The sequence below is a fragment of the Trichoplusia ni genome, chromosome 4 (genome assembly GCF_003590095.1).
Source record: "Trichoplusia ni isolate ovarian cell line Hi5 chromosome 4, tn1, whole genome shotgun sequence".
Taxonomy (NCBI): domain Eukaryota; kingdom Metazoa; phylum Arthropoda; class Insecta; order Lepidoptera; family Noctuidae; genus Trichoplusia; species Trichoplusia ni.
In genome coordinates this window covers 18,620,695-18,643,055 of record NC_039481.1, presented here as the reverse complement: position 1 = coordinate 18,643,055, position 22,361 = coordinate 18,620,695, and the positions used below count along the sequence as shown (strand labels likewise).

The 22,361-nt window shown below is 34.1% G+C and overlaps 1 protein-coding gene across 1 annotated transcript; it reads left to right on the top strand.

Moving 5' to 3' along the window:
• The first annotated feature begins 5,903 nt into the window (after nt 1-5,903).
• On the top strand, nt 5,904-19,566 carry LOC113493228. Its single transcript, XM_026871099.1, has 5 exons — nt 5,904-6,054; nt 17,334-17,625; nt 17,932-18,105; nt 18,541-18,717; nt 19,084-19,566. The coding sequence occupies exons 1-5, from the start codon at nt 5,904-5,906 to the stop codon at nt 19,184-19,186; spliced, it is 897 nt and encodes a 298-aa protein (XP_026726900.1). The 3' UTR covers nt 19,187-19,566.
• The last annotated feature ends 2,795 nt before the right edge of the window (nt 19,567-22,361 follow it).

The window sequence follows — 22,361 nt, the reverse complement described above, 5'->3', positions numbered from 1 at the left end:
TTTAATCTGTAACATTGAGATAAAATTCCGTTGGTTGAAAAAATGTTTCGGAAGGCACGTTAAATTGTGGGTCCCGGCTGTTATTCCTACATCTTTGACAGTCGTTACAGGTAGTCAGAAGCTTGAAAAAGTCTGACAGCCAGTCTAACCAAGGGGTATCGTGTTGTCCAGGTAACTGGGTTAAGGAGGTCAGATAGGCAGTCGCTCCTTGTAAAACACTGGTACTTAGCTGAAACCGGTTGGACTGGTAGCCGACCCCAACATAGTTGGGAAAAGGCTAGGCCAATGATGAACATTGAGATAAAACATTTTCTAAATCTGTTACTTTCTCTATACTTAAATTCAAAGTAAATACCAAAGAGTAAAACGTAGTAAAATATTTAAGAAGGATCATATTTTTCCGCCCCCAGTTAAAGTAAGCAATATAGGTTACGAAAAAATATATTTCCTTCACAGGTATTGAAGAAATAGAACGTGGGGGAAATATATTTTTTCGTAACCTATATTGCTTACTTTAACTGGGCTTACTAAAATAGAACGTGGGCAAACGTGGAAACGTAAAAATGGTGGGAAATCGCCTCGGATGTGTCTATAATCATATAAAAGATTTTACAAAGCTGGCGAAAAACAAAACCTCTATAATTTATTTGCTAATTAAATTTCTTGTGTTTTAATTTGGATTACGTTTGAAGGCACTTGGAAAAAAAACGTAAATTACTTTAAATCAATACTAAATGTGTGGAAAATACGGATCATACCAAAAAAATCTGACTTTTCAAATTGCTTTAGGAAAAAAGTTTAATTATGAATTTGGAAAGTTATAAAAGTATATACTTTACTATTCTAAAATGATTTTACAATATTCAAATGTATTTCCAGCGTTCTAATCTGGTATCATATCTTAGTTAAATGCCCAAACGTTTAAAGAACACACCCACACATTGAGTAGCTCAAAACCATAATAGTTGAAGCATATGCTAGCATATAAAGCATAAAAAATACCTGAATAACTGTTACAGGATTCACAGTTATGACGTCACTCTGATTATATCGAAATACAAAAAGAAAAGCCTGAAACAAAACCGAAGCCAGACCTCTACAATATTTCCTTCACCTTTTACATTTATTGCCTACTTGTAGCTGCAGTAGTCACAACACAAGAATAGACAGAAATAACACTGATTAAAAATCCCTACTCAAAGGTTAAAGATGGAACCCTATTACTGAAGGTCGGCTGTCTGTCCACCTCTCGGTCGTTAGTCCATCACCAGGCTATATCTCATAAACCGCGATAGCTAGTCAGTTGATTATTCTACACAAGCTTTATTTCTGATCCCACTACATTTAAACCGACTTGCACTTACCGATTTTTCAAAGTAAAAACTTTGCTTTTTACCTTCTTATCACCCAAGAAAAGAAGACCTCGAATGTGCTTGCGTGTTCCTTGCCGAGAACTAATCAGAAAATCATCATAGACCACTCCGACCAAAACATCAGAACCTTACTTCAATTTCTCAATTTTAAGTTATTAATATTTTTTATTTCATTTTACTTGCATGAAGAACATTGGTTGTCAGCACAATGCACTAAATACAGTGGTAATTAGCGTAGTAACAGAGTACTCACGAGTATGTGCTCTGGGGTAGCGACAATAAAATATTTTTTGTAAGCATTCGAATTTCAGTACCGAATTCATTGGCAAGGTGCCAATGAATTTAATCCCTAAAAATCATCATCGGCCTAGCCTTTTCCCAACTATGTTGGGGTCGGCTACCAGTCCAACCGGTTTCAGCTAAGTACCAGTGTTTTACACGGAGCGACTGCCTATCTGACCTCCTCAACCCAGTTACCTGGGTAACACGATACCCCTTGGTTAGACTGGCTGTCAGACTTTTTCAGCTTCTGACTATCTGTAACGACTGTCAAAGATGTAGGAATAACAGCTGGGACCCACAATTTAACGTGCCTTCCGAAACACGGAGGAACTCGTTATGACAAAGACGGTCACCCATCCACGGACCAACCGCGTCAAGCATAGCTTATCCTGTGATCGAATCACTTATGCGGTTATAGCCTAGCCACGAGCTCCTCGTTGATGGATGTTTAATCCCTAAAAATATCGCAGTAAAATTAAAAAGACTGAATGAAGTTGATTTTCTGTAACTTTTCCTTCATATTGACAAAATTCTACTTAGAATGCAGCGCACAAAAGGCTCAACAGCGTATTTGTCTTTGTTTATAGTAATGCATCCATTATTCTGATGAGAAATATGCATTGATGCAGCGATCCACTGACAATAGTTGGTGTGGACATTACAATGAAAGTTGAAGCTAGCCTTGAGGGCTAAGGTATTTCTTTTTTATTAAGAAATTAGATTAATGGTTGACTTGCATAAATTTTGTAGTAACTCCCCAAATATTCTGATGAATGATGAATCAAGTATTTTGCACATTCCAATCGTAAACAGTTCGTCGTACGGAATATTTATCCACTTTATTCAAAATAAGGACAATACTCTTTAGTCATTTTATTCAGTTAAATAGAAGTCAAGTTGAAAAAGAAAAAGTCTTTTAGTTATTATTTTTTTCCCACAACCTTTATCAAAATTTTAAACGGTATTTACATCACCATTATCATCATCGTCAACCCATCTTAGTACACTGTTGAACATAGGCCTCCTCCATGTCACGCCACTTAGCTAAATTGAAACCGTTGCATTTTGCAAATAGATCAACCCCAAAAAAAACACTCAACACAAAATCAATATTTATTCACAAAACTATTCTTCTTCATCTCCTTTTGATACTGTATGAGCTTATTCACAGTATCCCTCAAAAACGGATGCACGGTACTCGAAGTAGTTCTCATTGCCCGTTTAGGTGCCCACGTCACCACCCACTGGCAGTAGAAAAACCACCAGGGTAAAGGGTAAAATGGATTTATCGGTTGCCTCAACTTCTCTCTACAAATCTGCTTCGTAGGCATGACAAGACAAGCATGGTTGTCCTCTTCCGTGCAATTGGTTGCTAAGTCAACAAACGTTGGGTTGAAGGCGCCAAATAGAGGCCCTTCGTTGCGATGGTAACAGGTTACTGATGCTAATAGAACTAGTATTAATATTATTGTACTCATCTAGAGTTACTTCAATGTTATATTAATTTAGCAAGCTTTTAAATTGGTTAATGCACTCATCACTTTTCATTTTCAAACTGAAACACCGAATTTTGCTAACCCAACTTTAAGTTTCTTTATAATTCTATAGAATGGTATGCGAAACGTTATGCAATGGAAGGAAGTGTCCACACTTACGGCTTTTTGCGTTTACCTATTACGACGAGTTTCATTTTCGATAACTCTTAGACTTACAAATTTTTAGCTTTTGATTTAAACACTATCGTGTATCATGAAGTCAATAACATAAAATACTACATCAATTTATGTATTGCTCACAATATGTTAACACATAATCTCGTTTTTATCTGTTTTATATGATACGTCTGACTTCCCTTTTTGTCACACATACGACGGCTAACTTAAAATAGGTTTTAGTTTTCTTGACGCACATGTTTTTTTTTATTCTGACCATTTTTTGTCGTCTGTGAATTTATTGTGCCATGTATGAAATTGCTCAGTATGACGTATATAATATGAGAAAATCCTATGATACTTATCGTTCGACACACAGACAAAGCAATGATTTGTCTTGTATAGGTAAAATTAAAAAAAAAACTTATTGTGACCACAACCTTACCAAAATAAGAATGCACACAGTATATTCGATTACATTTTATTTTTATGTCTACATTGTAACTTCGCTCGTCGTTTAAACAACTGTTGAGATTTAGAATACAAACAAATATAAAAACAACACATTATTTATTTACATTACTTACCAAACTATACATAAAAAAAAACTTCACAATATTTCACGCCAATTATCAAAATGTTTCAATGTGAAAGTCATTTCAATATATTTACAAATGCTTTTCTTATTTAAAAATGATAATAAGTAGAATAGTAATTATTTTACAGTGGCTCACTAGTTTTATTTTATCATCTAAAGGACGAGGACTCTCGGGCGCTCATGGTTCACCAATATTTTTTAAATGACTCCCGCTCTAAAGAAATTAGTCCTTGTATCGTGAGGGGTTTCATAAACAATCAAGTCACATGCACTAAGACACCCGAACTCAGGACAAGAATTTGGCGATCAAACAAACGCTTGTCATCGCGGGGATAGAAAGCAAGACACGTCGCGCTCAATGGGTTTGGTGACCTTAACCTCTTGGCTATCTATGCAGAAGATTTACGTTAACAATCTTACGTATAAGTTAACCAAATAGTACAACGGAAGGAAATATGGGCATATAATAGACGGGTTGATAAAATGCTGGATAGTAGACCGGGAAAGTGATGATTTTTGGAGAGTTCCTCTCCGCCTCGCAGTCGGCATCGCCTTTAACATTGATCACAATGTATTGTAAAATTGTGAGTGCTAACAAGACTTTACATGTTAGACGCATTTCTGGAACAAAATAAACAATATTTAAGATGGTTGGTACGTTTAAACATCTCTTGGTTAAGCCTAACAAAAAAAAAGGAAGCAAATTATACCCTAAGTTCAGTAAAGGAATCAGCGATAAAAAGACCAACATAGTATTTAAAGAGAACTACGTGATAAAATAAAAATTTGGATTGTATTCCAAAATTCCAGAAAATATAAAAAGAAACTCACTTTTGCAGCTTGAAAATATCAAGAAGAAAATTACATTTTGTTAATCCAATGTCGTTCGCGATTAACTACACTGAAGCGTTTGAAACAAAACATAAATTTTAAGTGTCCTTAATCATTCTTTATCAAATATTATTTGTAATTGGCAATCAATATTGAATTTCCGGCCGTTCCATTACATTGCAAAAAATAATGAATACTGCAGTAATTATGCTTTTATCGATGACTTATCGATGAATACGACATTTTTTTTTCAGCCATCCATTTCGGGCACAGGCTTTTGATATTCAGCCACAATTGTCAAATAAATGTCATTTTTTTAAGAAACTTCTTTGTAGATTGTATTGTAATTTTAAAATGTTATCAAAGCTATCGTCCTTGCATTATTTATTACAAGGGCTCCATAACATTTTTACAACGTTCGGATGTTGTAAAGTACTGTTTTATCGATGACAATAAAAATATGTAGGTAATGCGTTATTGATTGCAGTCGTTCAATTCTTAGATACGAAGTCTATCACTTCCTGTAAAAGAATTCACTTACGACAGCTGTGTTTTGTTGATGTAAGTACTTTTACTTTTCACGTTATTCTATTAATAAGAGTTTAACAGCTTTTATGCTATTTAGAGATTTATGGCAACGGTGATTATGCATATAATAACACAAGCGTATTCCAAAAGATAAAGAAATCAAGTAACTGCTATTACTAAATATATACCTAGAATAAGGCGGTATTTTAAAATAAGAAAATAAATCCAGCGTTCTTTATTAAAGAGAAAGCATGGTTTAGTACAAAAAATAATATTATCTATAAAACAAACAAAACGACATCTTACTTCCGCAAAATTTACGTATGTAGACCAGAAAATTGCTCACGATCGCAATAAAAATTACGCGGATCAAAAGGCTGTATAGCGGGAGGTCTGTGCCCAACGAAAAAATGACTTATCATTGTACGCACACCGCGCATGTTCCGCGCGCGTCTTCCCGCGCTTTCTGAGCGCGAGATTTAAAATTTGAATATTCGAATTTTAGTTATTTAAAAATCCATATACGACTACTATTTATTCAATTATATATTATTGAAATTTTTGTATTCATAGTACGCAATCGTTTTAATCGTAATGTGGTTCAGTTAAATTCATAATTATAACTAAAAACAATTGAAAATGTGGTTGGAATTGATAAACAAAAGTCGGAGTAAATTCAGTGCTATGCGAATTTTAAGTTGTTTTATCAGTGCGAGTCAAAAAACTAGTTTCGTTTTAGTGTATGCGGGTCTTATTGTGTTTATTGTGCCATCAGTATTGTGCAAAACAGGTGAGAGTTAAAAATGTTAATGCGCTTAATTCTAGAGGTTACGTAAAATAATAATAATGAGTGAGAAGCATTTTTTTATAATTTACTAACTTCCAAAAAACACTTTTGATTATTATTTTTAAGAAAAAAAATATACGAGAGGCATTAAGACAATCCGCGGCTGAACAAAAAAAAAACATTTTTTTAAGCACCTTTTGCCCAACACTTTTTTTTGTAATAATATAGCAACAAAAATAGATGTTAAGAAGTCATACAGTGCACCTTGCCTTATAAAATGCCCATCACGTCTAGACTCAAGGTATAAATAAATAGTAATCACCAAATAATGGTCTGCATTCTGTATTGTTCTGATCTTAGACAGTATAATATATGCAGCATTCACTTTCCTTATCAGAGGCGAACAATGACGAGTCATCGTACATAGGCCGGTGCTAGTAAGGTTTTAATACAGCTAGCAAAAGAAAAATAGAAGTAAGTGGTTATATGAATGGTTTGGAAAAAAATGTTTTTTATTAATATCTGAGTTATTCCTGGTTATAAACTATTTGTGTACCAAGTATCATCTAAATCCGTTCAGTGATTTTTGCGTAAAAGAGGAACCACAACCATAGACACTAACTTTCATATATTTTATAACGACAGACTTCTTTAGGTATACTGGAAAATTAATAAAATCGTAGACATAAAAATAAAAGGCATTTATCCTTCAATGCAACAGCGGCTACAAAAAAAAATCTTAACTGTAGATAATTAAGAGCAATGACGAATAAACTTTTGATGCTAACTGTAGGTACCAAGTATACCCAGGATGAAGACGATTTATTGTTAACAATTAATGAGCAATAAGTAGATATGTTTTTTATGGTTTTAGTACCAAAACATTACGAAAATATTAGCTGACTGGACAATGTACGTACAAATTAGATTAAAAATTCAATTAATTATCCCATTTTTGTTCTGAAAGTTTAATAGAATCCTTTAGTTAAAACGTATTCTATGAAGGATCGTGTAAAAGTAAATTGGAATTGACATAAAGGTTTTTGTAGCGGTCGACCGGGTATTCGTCCATTTTGTTTTAAAAGGGAATAATTAATTCTAAATCCCTATTGGTCTGATCACATGCAAAGTGACGAACAGGATTTACAGATTCATAGAATGGTTTGGGCTTTGGTTTGCCGAATTTCTAACATGAGTACCTACTTGCCGATTTGTTTTTGTACTTGCTTATTTCATATTAGGTACATGACTCTACATTGAGTTCAGATTCAAATCTACATTCCCAGTCATTGCTTGAAATCAAGAAATGGTATTGTTATAAATGCAAATTTCAAAATCATGAAGAAATTAAATGAATTGAGAACAGAAAAGAAAAAAAATCGTTCACTACAAAATACAATCAAAATTTAATTAAGTATTGAAATTATGATACCTATTTAGTTTACAAGACTGCCATAAAACGGAAGTTAATAATTTCGATAAGAAATTGAAAATTAATAACTCATTAATTGTTTAACGGTAAACAAAACCTTGAACAGTTACCGCGCTGTTACATAAAAAAATTATGTCAAATAGTGTTGTGAACTTTTCCGGAGAGGCGAGCGCAACGGAACGACGATTCCGATAATCGATACGTTTACTCGATTACACAATGCATTGCCAACGCGATTGTTCGTAATACTCATACTGATCTTATTTAATCTTTCGTAACAGTTCTTTGAGAATAAACTACTTATTTGAACTTTACGTTATATATGCTTGACATACAAGATAGTTAATAATAAAAGTTGGTACATTTGAAAGGTGATAGAATAGGCTATTGAAAGTATGCAGTCAGGCTAAGTATAAATAGTCATAACTTATCTGAAGAAACCCAATATCATTCATAATGCAAGGTGATAAATATTTTGATTCTAAAAATGATATGCTCTCGAGAGACCTTATTTGTTTATGTAGATTCTCGAATTGTTGATAGTTTGCTTATTACATTTTACGAATTTTAATATCCTACTTTATAAGTTATTAGGTTCTTCAGTGTAAACAAAGCCTTAGAATTCAATTACAAAGCTTAAAATATCATTTTAATCAGACTTTTGAGTTAAATTTCGTTATTTCTTTATTATATTTTTGACCATTTAAACGAGTCAGGTCTATCTCTGTGGTAAATCTACGAAACACATACTTGTTGTACCTTTAGTATAATTTCTTGAACCTATTGCCATTGTAGAAGCGAGATGCACTACAATACGCAAACCACCATCTCACTAGTACAACAGAGTACCTACATTGCCAGTAATGTATGTAATATTTAAGCTATTTTTTTATGAGATTAAGCGCCAGTTTCACAATCACTGATGAGCCGCTATCTGGCAGATTATTTGAAGAATCTGTCATTCCTTGCAAAACAAAATGTGTCAAGTAATTTAAACGTTCCTTGTTTGTATAGTCAGGTATGGTTTTTATAGGATAAGTATTTCCTGCTAGTCGGTACATGGTATAATGATCTGAATCTAGTAGGAAGTGCAGCTAATGCCTCACAGACGTCATATGGACAATTTTGCCGTCTCGCATTGTAATTGTATAATTTATAATACAATATCTCATACGGTTAAGTGCCTTAAAATTAACCAACAAGACGAGTTAGTGCGCAATAACCAACTATGTCGTTGTTAAGAGATTAAACTATAGTTTATTCTTTATTTTAAAATGAAACTGAATATGATATTCTTTTAACAACAACAACATTTGCTTCGTAGATTTAGAACAAAGATAGTCTCGTTTCAATGGTCAAAAATATAATAAAAGACTTACGAAATTTAAGTCGAAAGACAATAGTCTCGAAAGTCTGATTGTAATGATACTTAAACTTTGTAAGTGAATTCTAAGGCTTTGTTTACATTGAAGAACCGAATGACTTATAAACGAAGACATTGAAATTTGTTAAAAGTAAGTGTTATAAGAAAACTATCATCAATTCAAGAATCTACATAAAAATCTTATCAAAAGATAAAGTGACCTCAAATGGGCATATTTTGTAAAATAAATACAAATTATTTACAATAATCTTATAATTTATAGCTAGCTTAAATTGTACATCCATACTGCATAATTTGCAAAAGTTCACTCGTCCAAGGCTACCTGCAACAAATGGTATTGTGCTCACAGCTTTACAATTTATTGTCTGACATTGGCCTATATTCTCATACTTTAATTGTTGCATTTGATAAATGATTGTTGCCTGATAACACCTGGGGGCCTATCGCCTGTTCTTAAGTAATAGTTTTGCTGCCACAACACGACCACTTTTTTTTTTAATACGACTCCCGTTTTGGTTTTTTATCCTTTTATCGCGGATGTCTCATAAACATTAATGCCACATGCAAGAAGACACGAAAAGTCAGGACAGGCATTAGGGAATCACACAAACGCTTGCCATACGCGAGGACCAAACGCGGGATACGTCGCGTACAGTAGGCTTAGCGTAGTGACCTCAACGACTCTGCTATCCGTGCAGACAACTTAAAATTAAACGCTTTTTGCATGCATTATTGTTTATTATAGCATATATAAAACAGAGTATTGGTGATTTTGTATCTAGTAAACGCATGTTAGTAATCGGATGGTAATATTTAAAGGAAAACACAAAGCTAACAATGTAGGAAGTCCTACATAGATGGAACTGCGGAATCACCTTGACATCGGATGCACAGGGTGCTCAAATTCACCTATTAAAGGAAGTTGGTTGATACGCACAACACGGTGTAGATCAGTATCTCTTAGCAACAGTCTTTTAACTGGTGATAAGCACCAGGATCGAAGCTAGTATTGAAGGAACAAAGCCTACTCTATGTTTGATGACAAGCAGCTTCATTGGACGTCAAGTTTCAATCAAGGGGGATTTCCGCTCCTTCTTTTATAATAATGCACCAAAGGTATTAAGTTTTCAAAAGTTCCAGCTGTAAACATAAAAAAGAAAACGGTACCCCGTATGGCAGATTAGGCAACTTATAATAATTGTGTCACACATACGTTTTGTTTCCTTTTAAATTCTCTTTCTTTTTTGACCTCCTCCCAGTCAGTGACAAATTTTGTAGCAATTTAAATCATGACAAAAATTATCACTTGATTGTAACGTAGCATGTGTCTAATAGAGAATAATAACACACAAGATGAAGGTTGTATGCAGTGCAATCAAAATAATGTGTTGTTAAAATGTTTTGTTCTTTGATTGTATCGCTGTATCCTTTCCATTGTTTCATTAAGATCATATCCGAATGAAGTCTCTTTACAATGCGATTTTTACATATTAAATTGTCAGATTTCCTTTGATAGCTTAAGAATAGATTAACACATCGTAGACATTATCTACATTCACAGATGTGTTGCAACTCAGCTATTCCTTAATCACAGCTGGGTATATATCTGCCAAGTTGTACCACAACACCCAATCCTCTACTGGCCCTGATACCTATTTTAGAAATGTTTATGTAGCAAGAAAAAGTTAAGAAAAAAGAGAGCTTGAAAAAGTTTCACATCAAAAAGTTTTTATCTTATTGAGAGGAAAGGCACGCAAAGCAAGCAGTTTCTTAGGCGCATAATAAACACTGAAGCAAAAATAATATAAATTGTGTGCATTCTTAAAGAGTAAGATCGCATCACAAAAAATCTCTAAACAAGTGCTAGCAAGAACATAGCAAATAGTTGTATAAAAAGCGTTAGTTTTAAACAGTACGGTTGATTTGAACTGAAAAGTGCTTTATCATGGTACTGTACGTCTTTACTTTCTATCGCCACAGAAATTTCTACGCTTCTTAGCGTCAAATTTGACAGCATTGTAATGTCACTCAGCGATTTCACTTAATACTCTGTTACATCATTTAATTAATTAATTCCTATTGTCTCGTTAAATATTCATAATATCTAGACGAAAAATATGTGAACTGTCAATTTGTATTTTTTCGGTGGTATTTCCTTCAAGTCTTACGTTGACTTCCAATTATAGAATGCCAGTTACTTGAGTGATACCATTAACTTTTAAATTATGGTGACCCATAAAATGACGCTCTTGACCTTGTGGGGGAAAGCCATTAATGTAGGCGATATTATGAAACACATTATAAGAGAAATCATTAATTAATAAAATGAATATTCATTAAAACAGGATGACAACTGTAAAGAAATAAACAACGCAACTGCGAACTCGTCCCCATCCCAATATTCTATTGACAGAAAATGACTCGATATTCTATCTCATATAGTCTAGTCCAAGGATAGACTGAATATTATAATGTCCGTGAAACGATGTGATCGACGTCATCAATTTATTGTGAGATTTCACAATAAATTGATGACGTCAATATAGGTCAAGAGCGAAGTAATTGCACGTCTCATAATTCAAGATGCAGCATTACAACAAAAACTCAAAAATCCGATGTCGTAAGAATGGTAATAATTGCCAGATTACCGTAATAAAATGGAAACGCGTCGGACCACTTTCGTTGGCGGTCAACCAGTCGCTGCAACGAAATGTACAAAAATGGCGGCTTTCGGTCAACATAACAACACTTTCTCTTGCGTAACTAAATTATACTCGATCTAAATTGTGATTATGGTTTAGTAACGGCTACTTTTGGCTAAGTAATTATTCTTTACTTAAATTGTACGCCGGTGTCTACAAGAATTATACCGAATCGGCTGCGATGATGTCCAAAAACTATGCTTAAACAACTACTTTACAAAAATAAATACTTCTTTTTCCACTATCAATTTTCTTTACTATGGCGAAATCTGAAGAAGTTCATGGGTAAAGGAACATGAACAATCACCATGACTGAGTCATTCGATCTATTACCAAGACCTTAACCTCGAACTGAAACTATAATTATATATTAGTCTGAGTGCTATCACTGTTATTATAGATAATGTGAGACTGATTAAGTGATGCAGTGGACCCTGACATTTCTGCTAATCTATAGGAGGACCGAAGGCCTACAACCAACTTTTAAAGTAATATTTTGGGGCTCATAAAGAGACAACACTTTACACCGTCCAATTTGCTGTCACAAAAATAATATTACTTAAAGACGTGGTACTAGACCCTTGAAAAGTATTGAAGGTTAGAATATTTTTAAACACAATCTGACTCATAATTATGAGCGAAATAATGAGAATGAAAATTGCATTAGATATGACCCTGAAACGTCACAAGATCAACAATCGTCACTTGGTGTCTAAATATTTGATAAATGAACCATTTGGGTCAAGAGCTGACGTTGGATTGGCAAGATGGTCAATATTGTGTTATGGATGGATGTTGTATAGTCACGCACACAGAAGCTTAATGCCTTACTTGAGTTATGTTATGAAATGGTTTATCTTTAACTAGCTGTTGCCCGCGACGTCGTCCCCGTGGGTAGAAGATATAAGTTATGATTTAGGTATACCTGCCCGGTTTTTTTCACATTTTCCATTGTATCTTAGCTCCTATTAGTCGCATTGTGATGGTTTATAGCCTAAAGCTTTCCTCGATAAATGTTCTATTCAACACAAAAAGAATTTTTCAATTTGGACCACTAGTTCCTGAGATTAGCGCGTTCAAACAAACAAACTCTTCAGCTTTATATGTTAGTATAGAAGTATAGATATAGATTACTAACGGTACCTTTTGTTATATTTACACTGACTACTTATAAAATTTTAGTTTTTAGTCTTATGTGTCTCGTCTTCAAAAATAATATCTATATAAAAATAAGCAGTACGATACAACTCAACATTTATAGAATAAGACTATTTCTTATAAAAAGCTATCGCTATATTACAATGACAATGCTGGATCAGCATTGTATACAAAGATGAAAGAATGGATACAAAGTATATATCCAGAAAATGTCATAATGTTAAAGAATTTAATTTAAAAGAATTCATTGATTGTAAATAACTTATTCATATAGCTCCATCCCCCTTACTAGCACGACTTGTGTTCTGTAACATGATGCCCACAAAGCGCCAAAAGCAAATGCAAATTAATGAAACATGCTAACTCTTACCTACACATAATAATTATCCCATTCAATACTTGAACGAACGAAATTGTTGCTTCCATTATATAAGTGAGTTCAGAAAACCGGTCCTACAATGGAATATGATCCAGATTTGGTCAAACCCGTGTTTGGGGCAGTGTGCCACGAGAGTTAAGTAACTATGGTTAAGCTGCCCACACTTTAACGGTTACATACAGGTCAAATCATTTAGAGCAGGTTGTTGGTTACAACGATTATCTCTATTACGTTTGCAATCTCTGAGACACAAACATGCCCATCAGTGGTAAAGAACTGGACTGCGGCAGCCAACTGCACCATACGTCCATTTTTTCTTTTGTATAGTAATTTACATGTACATAAAAATATTGTATGAGTCAGGATCCAATAGCCAATAGGTATCTTTGTTGGAGTGGAAACAGAATGTAGGGTCACCAGTATAATAAGGTCGCGATCTTCAGATAATTATCGGATAATTATCGGAACCTCGAAATGAAATGAGTACAATTTTTTGCGCCTTACTGTTTTGAAATAATATTTATCTTATTTATAAACGAACTTGTATACATTAAGAACTTGAAAATTTATTCCGGCACTTATTCCTGTAAAATGAAAAGAGGAGGGGTGGAGACATGTCAAGTTCATAACGGCTACAATAACTTTATGGCTTTGAGCATATTTCTGTTGAATCCCGTTTAATCATAGTAACATTGAATAGTTTTAGAGAGTCAAAGTAGCGTAATGTCATGTATACTTTTCGTGATAAGTCGCAAATCACTGTGACCTCACCAAATATAAGAATTACGATGACATTTTAAAATTCAACCGCTTCCTGTCAAAACTGGAAATTACATAATATCTTCATACATGTAATAATGATATAATGTCTTTAATTAAAACGGGTTTAAATATTTTTGAACCAGTTCTGATGTAACAACAGCTTTCACGGTATCTCGGACTGCACCGGAATGGACAAAATTTTGATCAAAAATGTATTAAATTTTGTTTTATTCTTCGTATTTTATGTAAACAATTTATTGACCCCAATCGTTCACCCATTCACTCCGAATTGAACGAACATTAAACAATGCATTAACAATATTTATTGGGTCGTAATCAGTGCCCTCTGTAAACGTTGCAATATCGATTTTATATTATTTAATACGCAAAAATATCTGTAACAAATAAAAAAAACAGTAGTAAACGCCCTAAACTACTAATATTACAAAACTCTGACCATTCTTGTCACGTCATAAACATGGGACCGCTTAAGATCGGGGGTTGCGAAAAACACTGTCAGCTTTGAAAGAGCCATAGCGCAGTATTTAAAAAGATTCATTGCATTATAACAAAGTTCAATGCACCAAATACATAGTGATACTCTGCAAACCTTCGAAAGCACATAAAACATTTATAAAATTTACATACTGCCCACTTTTAAATGAACCTACTTTCAAAAACAGTTTAAATTTGAGGTACCCATTAAAGTTTAGCTGTGTTTCAGAATGAACTTTAAATGTCAAGGAAGAGACAACCGCCCACTAGCTGACCATAAATCCATTCCGTTCTAGAAATAGTACCATTTTATTGTCAATTTTATCAAAATTCGAATATTCTCGATTCTGAAATAGATACCTTGACATAGGTATCTTGAATCTGTACTAAGTGATTCAAGGGAACTTTGCCAAAATATACTTTAAATGTCTCAAGAAAAGGTTTATTCAATGCAATAAATTACACCTAATACGCAGTGACATTAATTGTGACTAATGGAGGTTTTACTAAACATTTAAATCTGGAAACAGCAATTAAATTAAAAACATAATCTAAAAAACCTAAACAGCTATCAATTTTGGCAACTTCAAAAGAAGGATTTAATATGATTCATGTGTTAGTTAATTTTGAATAAACTCCTAACTTTTGAAGGTAATTGGAAAGGGAATTATTGTGGGAAGTTAAAAAACTTAAGCACTAAGGCCACTCAGAAACAAATTATCAGAGATCTAAACTGCAATCCTGTTAAACATTTAATCTGACTACAATTACAAAAAAAACAATACTTGGATTCATTGTGTGTTGTAATTGTTGCATAGGGTAAGGTCAGGTCAAGATATGAATCTTAAACATTACAGATACAATGAGAATCATCACAGATACAACAATGTCTCATGTTTATTTATATTTTGTCATATTGTTACTTAATTACAGTATATTGGAGTCGCATGTCACACGATTTGTGGAGGTCTCGAACACGGACAAGGTTGTCATCGTTATTTTATCTCTACTATTGACGATATGTCATATTATGCCATTTTTACAGAACCAAATTAATAATATGGCATATTATGCTATTTGTTAGAGAAACTTTTGTCAGCGTCCATCAACTTAGTTTTTTTTTTAAACGTCAGCATGTTATTTAAGAGTATTTTGTGTCAGTTATCTGGAAGTTAAAATACGAGCTTTGCCTAATTTGAGACTATATGACATTACGTGATATAATTATGTACCCATGTTGATCCCACCCAATAAAGTCAGTCCAATATTCCTTTAAAAACATTCTAAGTATATGTTTGTACAGTAGAAAAAAAATCAAATTGAAAATCGCAACAGAAAGCGACTACGAAAATATTATGTGAACATAATCCTCTTGGATTATGTTCACTAGAACTAGTAAGTATCGAAATTTAAGAAGGGTAGGAAATTGAAAGGTATTTGTAAAAGATTAGTGCCTTTATCGGATTTGGCAATGTAACTACATACATCATACAAAAATCCTTGTATCCAGCGAGCTTAAAGACGAGAATGAATAATATATAGATTTTCGGTAATAAGCGTCAAAATGTATAAGCTGACTGCATAGTAACATCATGTTACGATAAATAAATAAGGCCTTTAAGATCGTACCTTTGTAAATAAATTAATGTGTTTGAATTTATAAGACATGCTAATTGTTTCCGCGCATATTTAATCATCAAAGCAAATCGAAATAAAGACCATTTTTCTGCCAACGGAACCAAATTGTTGTCCGTTAATTTTACGGCCTGTCAAAAGTTGCTTCTTAAAACGGACAGCATGTGCAAGCAAAACGCGACATCTAACATGAACGCGCGGTATCACCAACAACACAACGTGTTTGTATACTAAATAATAAAAGTACGATGTCCCATAAACCAAGTGACCCACATACGTCAATCTAAAACAGTTAATATAAAAACAAGTGGCAAATGAGTACCAGATTCAAATCAAGTCGCCTTTGTGAAACACCACAGCCCGGAACATTCACTCTGGCAAGCTCTATCATAACTTTATTCAATCTCCATTTTTTGTAATATAGACTTTTTGTTAAGGATATAAGGTTGTGATTTGGTTATTTCTTGATTTTGTTTTGTTTGTCTTGTATTTGGGATAATTGCAACGACTTTACCAATGAAGGGTTCAGTGACCCTTATTTCGCAAAAGTCACATTTTTGATAAGTATAGTAAATTTTAGTGCAATTTTCAAAATTACTAAGGTAAGGTGGTAATTAAGGTAAAGTACAGCGTTGCCATGACGACCAAGATCGCTTGGCCAAGAGCTTACGGAGTAAAAAAATAAACACTTTTATTTTATATTTTATGATTCAATTCCTTTTTCCCATAATTTAAAAGCCATATAGCTTTCAACACAATATTGCTTTACAAACGATACAGATTATGCATTTTCATAGTCTGCTAACTGCGATCTGTGTCTATTGTATTGAGTATCAGCCAATCTTCATTGTTAGCCATCTATTCGATTAATACTCGCATTGTTCAACGACAATCAGGCCGTGAACGCAGGATTTTTAGCTCTGTACACAACAATAAAAGAGTAAATCCTATTTATTAGGAACTATTAAAAATAACAATTTTTCATTCACCAACTCACAAATTCACGAACTAGTGCCTAGTTCCATTTGAATAGAGGCAAAAAGGTTATTTTAGCAATGGCCTTTTAAAATCACTTTAAAATCCCATGTTATTGATATTATCATTGTCTCGATTCTTTCAGTACCTACCAATCAAACCAAAATAAGAGTTGAACTTACCAAAATCAACGTGTTTTAATCAAACGATTTGATTATCTTCGCTTCCCTTCGGACTTGTCTTTACCATACGAGCAATCTCCGAGAACAATCGTACAAAGGCTCTTGATTTAATTTACAATTAAATAACTAATTTACAATTTAAAATAAATAAAAAATAACCGTGAATCATTTGTTTCAGGTTACCCCAACCATTTATCATACGACAAGATATACAACAACTCCCACTACGCACAGCTACAGGTTCTCAGCAGGCCATATCCTCAGATCCCAAATAACTATTATAGGAATAGCTATAGCAATAGAGACAGCTTTAATGTGAATAGGGATAGCAATCACAACAATGACACTGATGCTAACGAGATTGATAGCACGAGATATCAGGATGATAAGGATGCCCCGCTGCTGGTCGGGTTTGCAAGAGATCCTTTTAGATATTCGATCCCTGAAGAAGATTATTTTAAAGGAGTCAGGTAAGTTTTGAGCTATCGGAATTTTTATTTAGATATTGTAAGTTAGTAGTAGGTATATCTTTGTCTAATACACTAATGAGTGATGAGTTAAATATTGCTTTTTTAAGACGATGTTGTTAACATGTTTCGTACTCTGTTTAATACTTGCATTTTCTTTTTCTTTTCACTTACATGTCTCTTGGGAAAAAAAAAACTTACAGATATACACATACCAAAACATGTGCCAAAAAAAGTGTACTCCTGACCAAAGGCAATAATATCAAAATCCCAATTCCAAAAAAACAGTACCCTTTTCTATGTCCACAGGAACATAGACCCTCAAGTGTACATGAATAAGAATGAGAACCGCGGCAAGCGAGGCGTATTCCACCTCTACAACATGATGTACTGCGCCACTGGGTGTGATCCGCTCGCTTATAAGGGCTATGGGTGCTACTGCGGATTCCTGGGTTCGGGGAGACCTACTGATGGGATTGACAGGTAAGATTTCAAAGAAATTAGTGATGTATGGATTTGGTGCTAAGTAATTTGTTGACCTTCCTAAAGTCTACCTGGGTAACATTTTAACAATGTTTTTTTGCACCTATCAAACTTCTTCTTCTTGTCTGTTGTGTTTTAATAGCATATGCTAATATCCCCGACAATTTATTAATGTAACAATTAGAAAAACTTTACTAGCAAATAACATTTGTTAATTTTAGGGCCGATTTTTCAATTGCCAGATAACTTTTATTCGTCGAATATGTTTGACATTTTGACAGCTTTAGTATAGAAATTATGTCAAACGGCCATATTTATTCCTCAGATAAAAGGTATTTGACGATTGAAAAATCGGGCCTTAAATACCCAAACCAACGCTAACTATAGCATGGGGTTTGGGTATCTTAGTACATGGAACCACCTCTCCATCCTCAGATGCTGCAAGCTCCACGACGAATGCTATGAGAACATCTACTGTCCGTTCTACACGGTGTACCTGCAGCCTTACTACTGGAAGTGCTACCGCGGCCAGCCGCTGTGCGCGCTCGAGAACTTCGATACGCAGCACCAGCTGATCAACGGCTGTGCTGGCAGGCTGTGCGAGTGTGATCGGTGAGGATTCGTTGTAGTTGGATTTGGAACTTTTGGTAGGAACTTTATGGTTCATGACATTTTCGTAATGAAACTAATATTCATAGGTAATGCCAATTACTAACTTCTATAATAATATGTAGGGCATTTTTATCGTCCTGTGTAGTGTGTAGTCTCACTGCTCAGTTTTAATCCTTGATCTGTTTCGTTTCGTTTTTAGCTGTGTGCCACTACTTTTCAATTATCGAAATACATCTAACTCGCCTTTATTATCAAAATGATAGTTTGAATGATTAAGTAATCCTACTCTATTAAAAATAACTCTAATAAAAAAATATGTTTTTACCCTGAACATTTTAGTTCAATTAATATGTCTGCTTTTTTCAGTCAATTCGCGATGTGTGTCAGAAGATACCGTTGTCCGCGGAAGCGTGCTTTATGCCGCTCCTCGCCAATACGACTGCTGCAGAACTTACTCATGTTTAGATGACAACATGAAGCCAAGTTACCTCATACAACCTTGGACTTTGGAGTATTATTGGCAAATACTGAAGTGTTTGTTTAGCACTTAAAGATACTTGAAAATTATGTCAAATGTTTGCCTTTTATTTATAGACACAAAGTACCCAAGTACTAGAGATACACCTTTGATATAAAAGCGACTGTGTTACAAAGAAATAAAGTTGAATTTAGTGATCCTTTGCTAGAAAGACGTGAGGTGTACTGTACTTGGGCTCAGTGAGAAAAGCTCTTGAATATTATTGATGAGCTAAATGTCAGTACCTACTTACTGTATAGTTACCAATTCATTCCTATGGAATGTTTATCTAATCATAAACTATTGTAAATTGTGAATAAAATATATTTAAATCTAGTCGTTTTATTTAATTTCTTCATATGTCCGCACTTTAATGATTTACTGCCAATCACCAATGTGATGTAACTTTGAAATGGCGTTCACATAATAATTGATATTTAAGAACAAGTTCAAAATATTGCAATCAACATTCCTGCTGCGTTCCATTTTTAAATTAAACTTTCGCCCATAAACAAAAATAGTTACAAACTTTTTGGAACACAGATTAAATACAGTTATGAGATATTTTAAAATGGATCAAAGGAATTTTGATCAAAATGGCGATATTTTACAAAAAATGCTCGAATTACCATTGTAATAGAATGAAGCATGAGTTACGCACTATCTGTGCATCTATCTAAATTACAACTACTAACTATTGTATAAAAACACAATGACTCTCACGGTACGGTAACAGCTCGTTTGTACGAAAACGATTACAAAAATAATTTATGCTACGCAAGAAGTTGTGTACTGTTAAGTAAATGACATAACATTGTTATTAAATTTTTGAGACGCCTATTTCTATAGTAAAAAAATATCTGTGTTAGGTACTGAGTTTTCATTAACAGATTTTATCTTATGAACCATTATACATATCTCGACAGTAGCCGCTATATAAACAAATAATAATTAATGGATTTCAAAAATGTGACTATTGAAATTTTATCAAAATCGGTCCAGCCGTTTTTATAATATGTAGTAGTCAATTGCATTGCCATCGGCTTTGAAGCTACCCTGAGAATTACAGTCTACTAGCTTATCGGAAAGTGCCAAAATTTGCAGAAATCCGAACGACCAAAAAACAAACATACCAGAAAAGTGAGTGTATATAAACGTGTGAATAAAATAAAAATAGAAATCGACGCGACCAATTTTAATTTTTCTTTTTCATTTATTCTCTATACTTTCCGATTAACCTTTAAAAGTGTATAAAAATATCCCTTTTAATAAAAACCGCAACATCTTGATATTTATAAAACATTGATTTTGAAATAAACCCAAACCTTTTTCGTGTCCGCTTGATTGAATCAGAATAGACCCTCCATTCCAGTCAGCCCGCCTATACAAAGTCATAACACACAGTTCTTTATTTGTATTTTGAGAAGACCACTTATAGACCTACAATTTCTACAATATGATTGTACATAATCATGTGGTGAGGAAGGTGTTGAGTATGGATGTGGCTGGATATATGGGAAGAGGACGACCAAGGAAACCATGGATTGATTGTGTAAAAGGCGATATGGCTGCAAAGAGTGTTTCTTGTGAGATGACGTCAGATAGAAAGGTATGGAAGAAGAAGACACTGTGTTGCGCCGACTCCAAATCATAATTGGGATAAGGGCAGGGATATGATAATGGATTGGACATTGTAGGTCAATCCAATATGTCGCGATTCTAAAAAATAACTTTGTTTCCCTCATTGAAGGTACAGGGTGCCAACAGACCCGTGCTATAGCAATATTAGCTGTGGAAGAGAGATCTACATCGTGTATTGGACTACCAAGCTTTCACAACCATCATAATATTGTTGAATTACGAGGTGGTAGACCTTCGGGACATCGCATCGTTATCAAATCTGGATGAACGCACTATGGTGAAGACCTGTCCAGAAAGCACCATGAGTACTTAATCAATTATTTATTTAATTTACTTCTTAAGTGTGTGGCGTTGGCATTCTTAATTAAGATGATAATAAGATGTCATAAAACATAAAATGTCATACTTCCTGTTTCTCTGAACCACCTCTTGGTTGACTGATACTACTGATAGATAATGCCTCTTGCATTAAGTCCGCCATTGTACTTAGTATACAAAGTATTGAATAAATAAATACTAGTATGAATATTATTTTACACTAAAAAACATACCCAACACGTTTATCAAAAAAGCAGTCAAAATCGTATGACAAACTCCTTTCGCATGGCATCGCTCTATGTATGCATGTGCCAATTTAACTGCACGCCAGTGTAGGTCACACGTTACCCGGGTCACGTGATCGCAGTTAATGTACAGTTTCATTGCACTCCGGTGTACTGAGTGAATTGAATGGCTGTCTAGATAGAAAAATGTATGTTCGTACAGTTTAGTTATAGTTACTTAATATACATATTATATTAAGGTTTTTTAACTGTACGGATAGCCGACTGGTGTATGATACTACGCCAACGCTCTACGCCGATCAGTGACCACTCTGTATTCTACGAGCCGAGCTCTAGGACGAATGTGAGCCTCCTGCCGGGGCAGCATTGATTGTCCGAAAAGGTTACCGTGGCTCAGGTACACGGAGGGCAAAGGTAAGAGTACGGGTATGGTTTTCAAGTCAGTAAAAGTCTGACACACCCTTTCGCTTAACCCAAAGCGGAAGGAGTCTTTCGATGATTTCCAATCCGAAAAAAAAAACAAGAAAGAGAAACATCAATTGTGAAAATTGAAAACGTAGCTACTGCGGATCATGAGATTCAGTCTGGTAACATACGGCGGACAAGCGGTGTAGCCTTAGTAGTAGGGTTTCACTGTTACCCTTTGGATACGGAACCTTTTAAACATATGTGAAAAAAATATCACGTAGCTATTCCTTAGATTATATTTCTCTTGAATATATTCAGGCAAACAAGGCAAGCAATACTAGTTAATTAACAATTTCATTGCATTTTTAATTACCTATAAAGTGTATGTAACTGTGTAATAACATTCGCTTAGCACTTATTATTCTTACTAAATATTAATAATATTTGAGAATAAGTACCTCACTGCTTATTAGAAATATTTTCGATCCATTCAAGATTTCTAGGAAATTATCTTA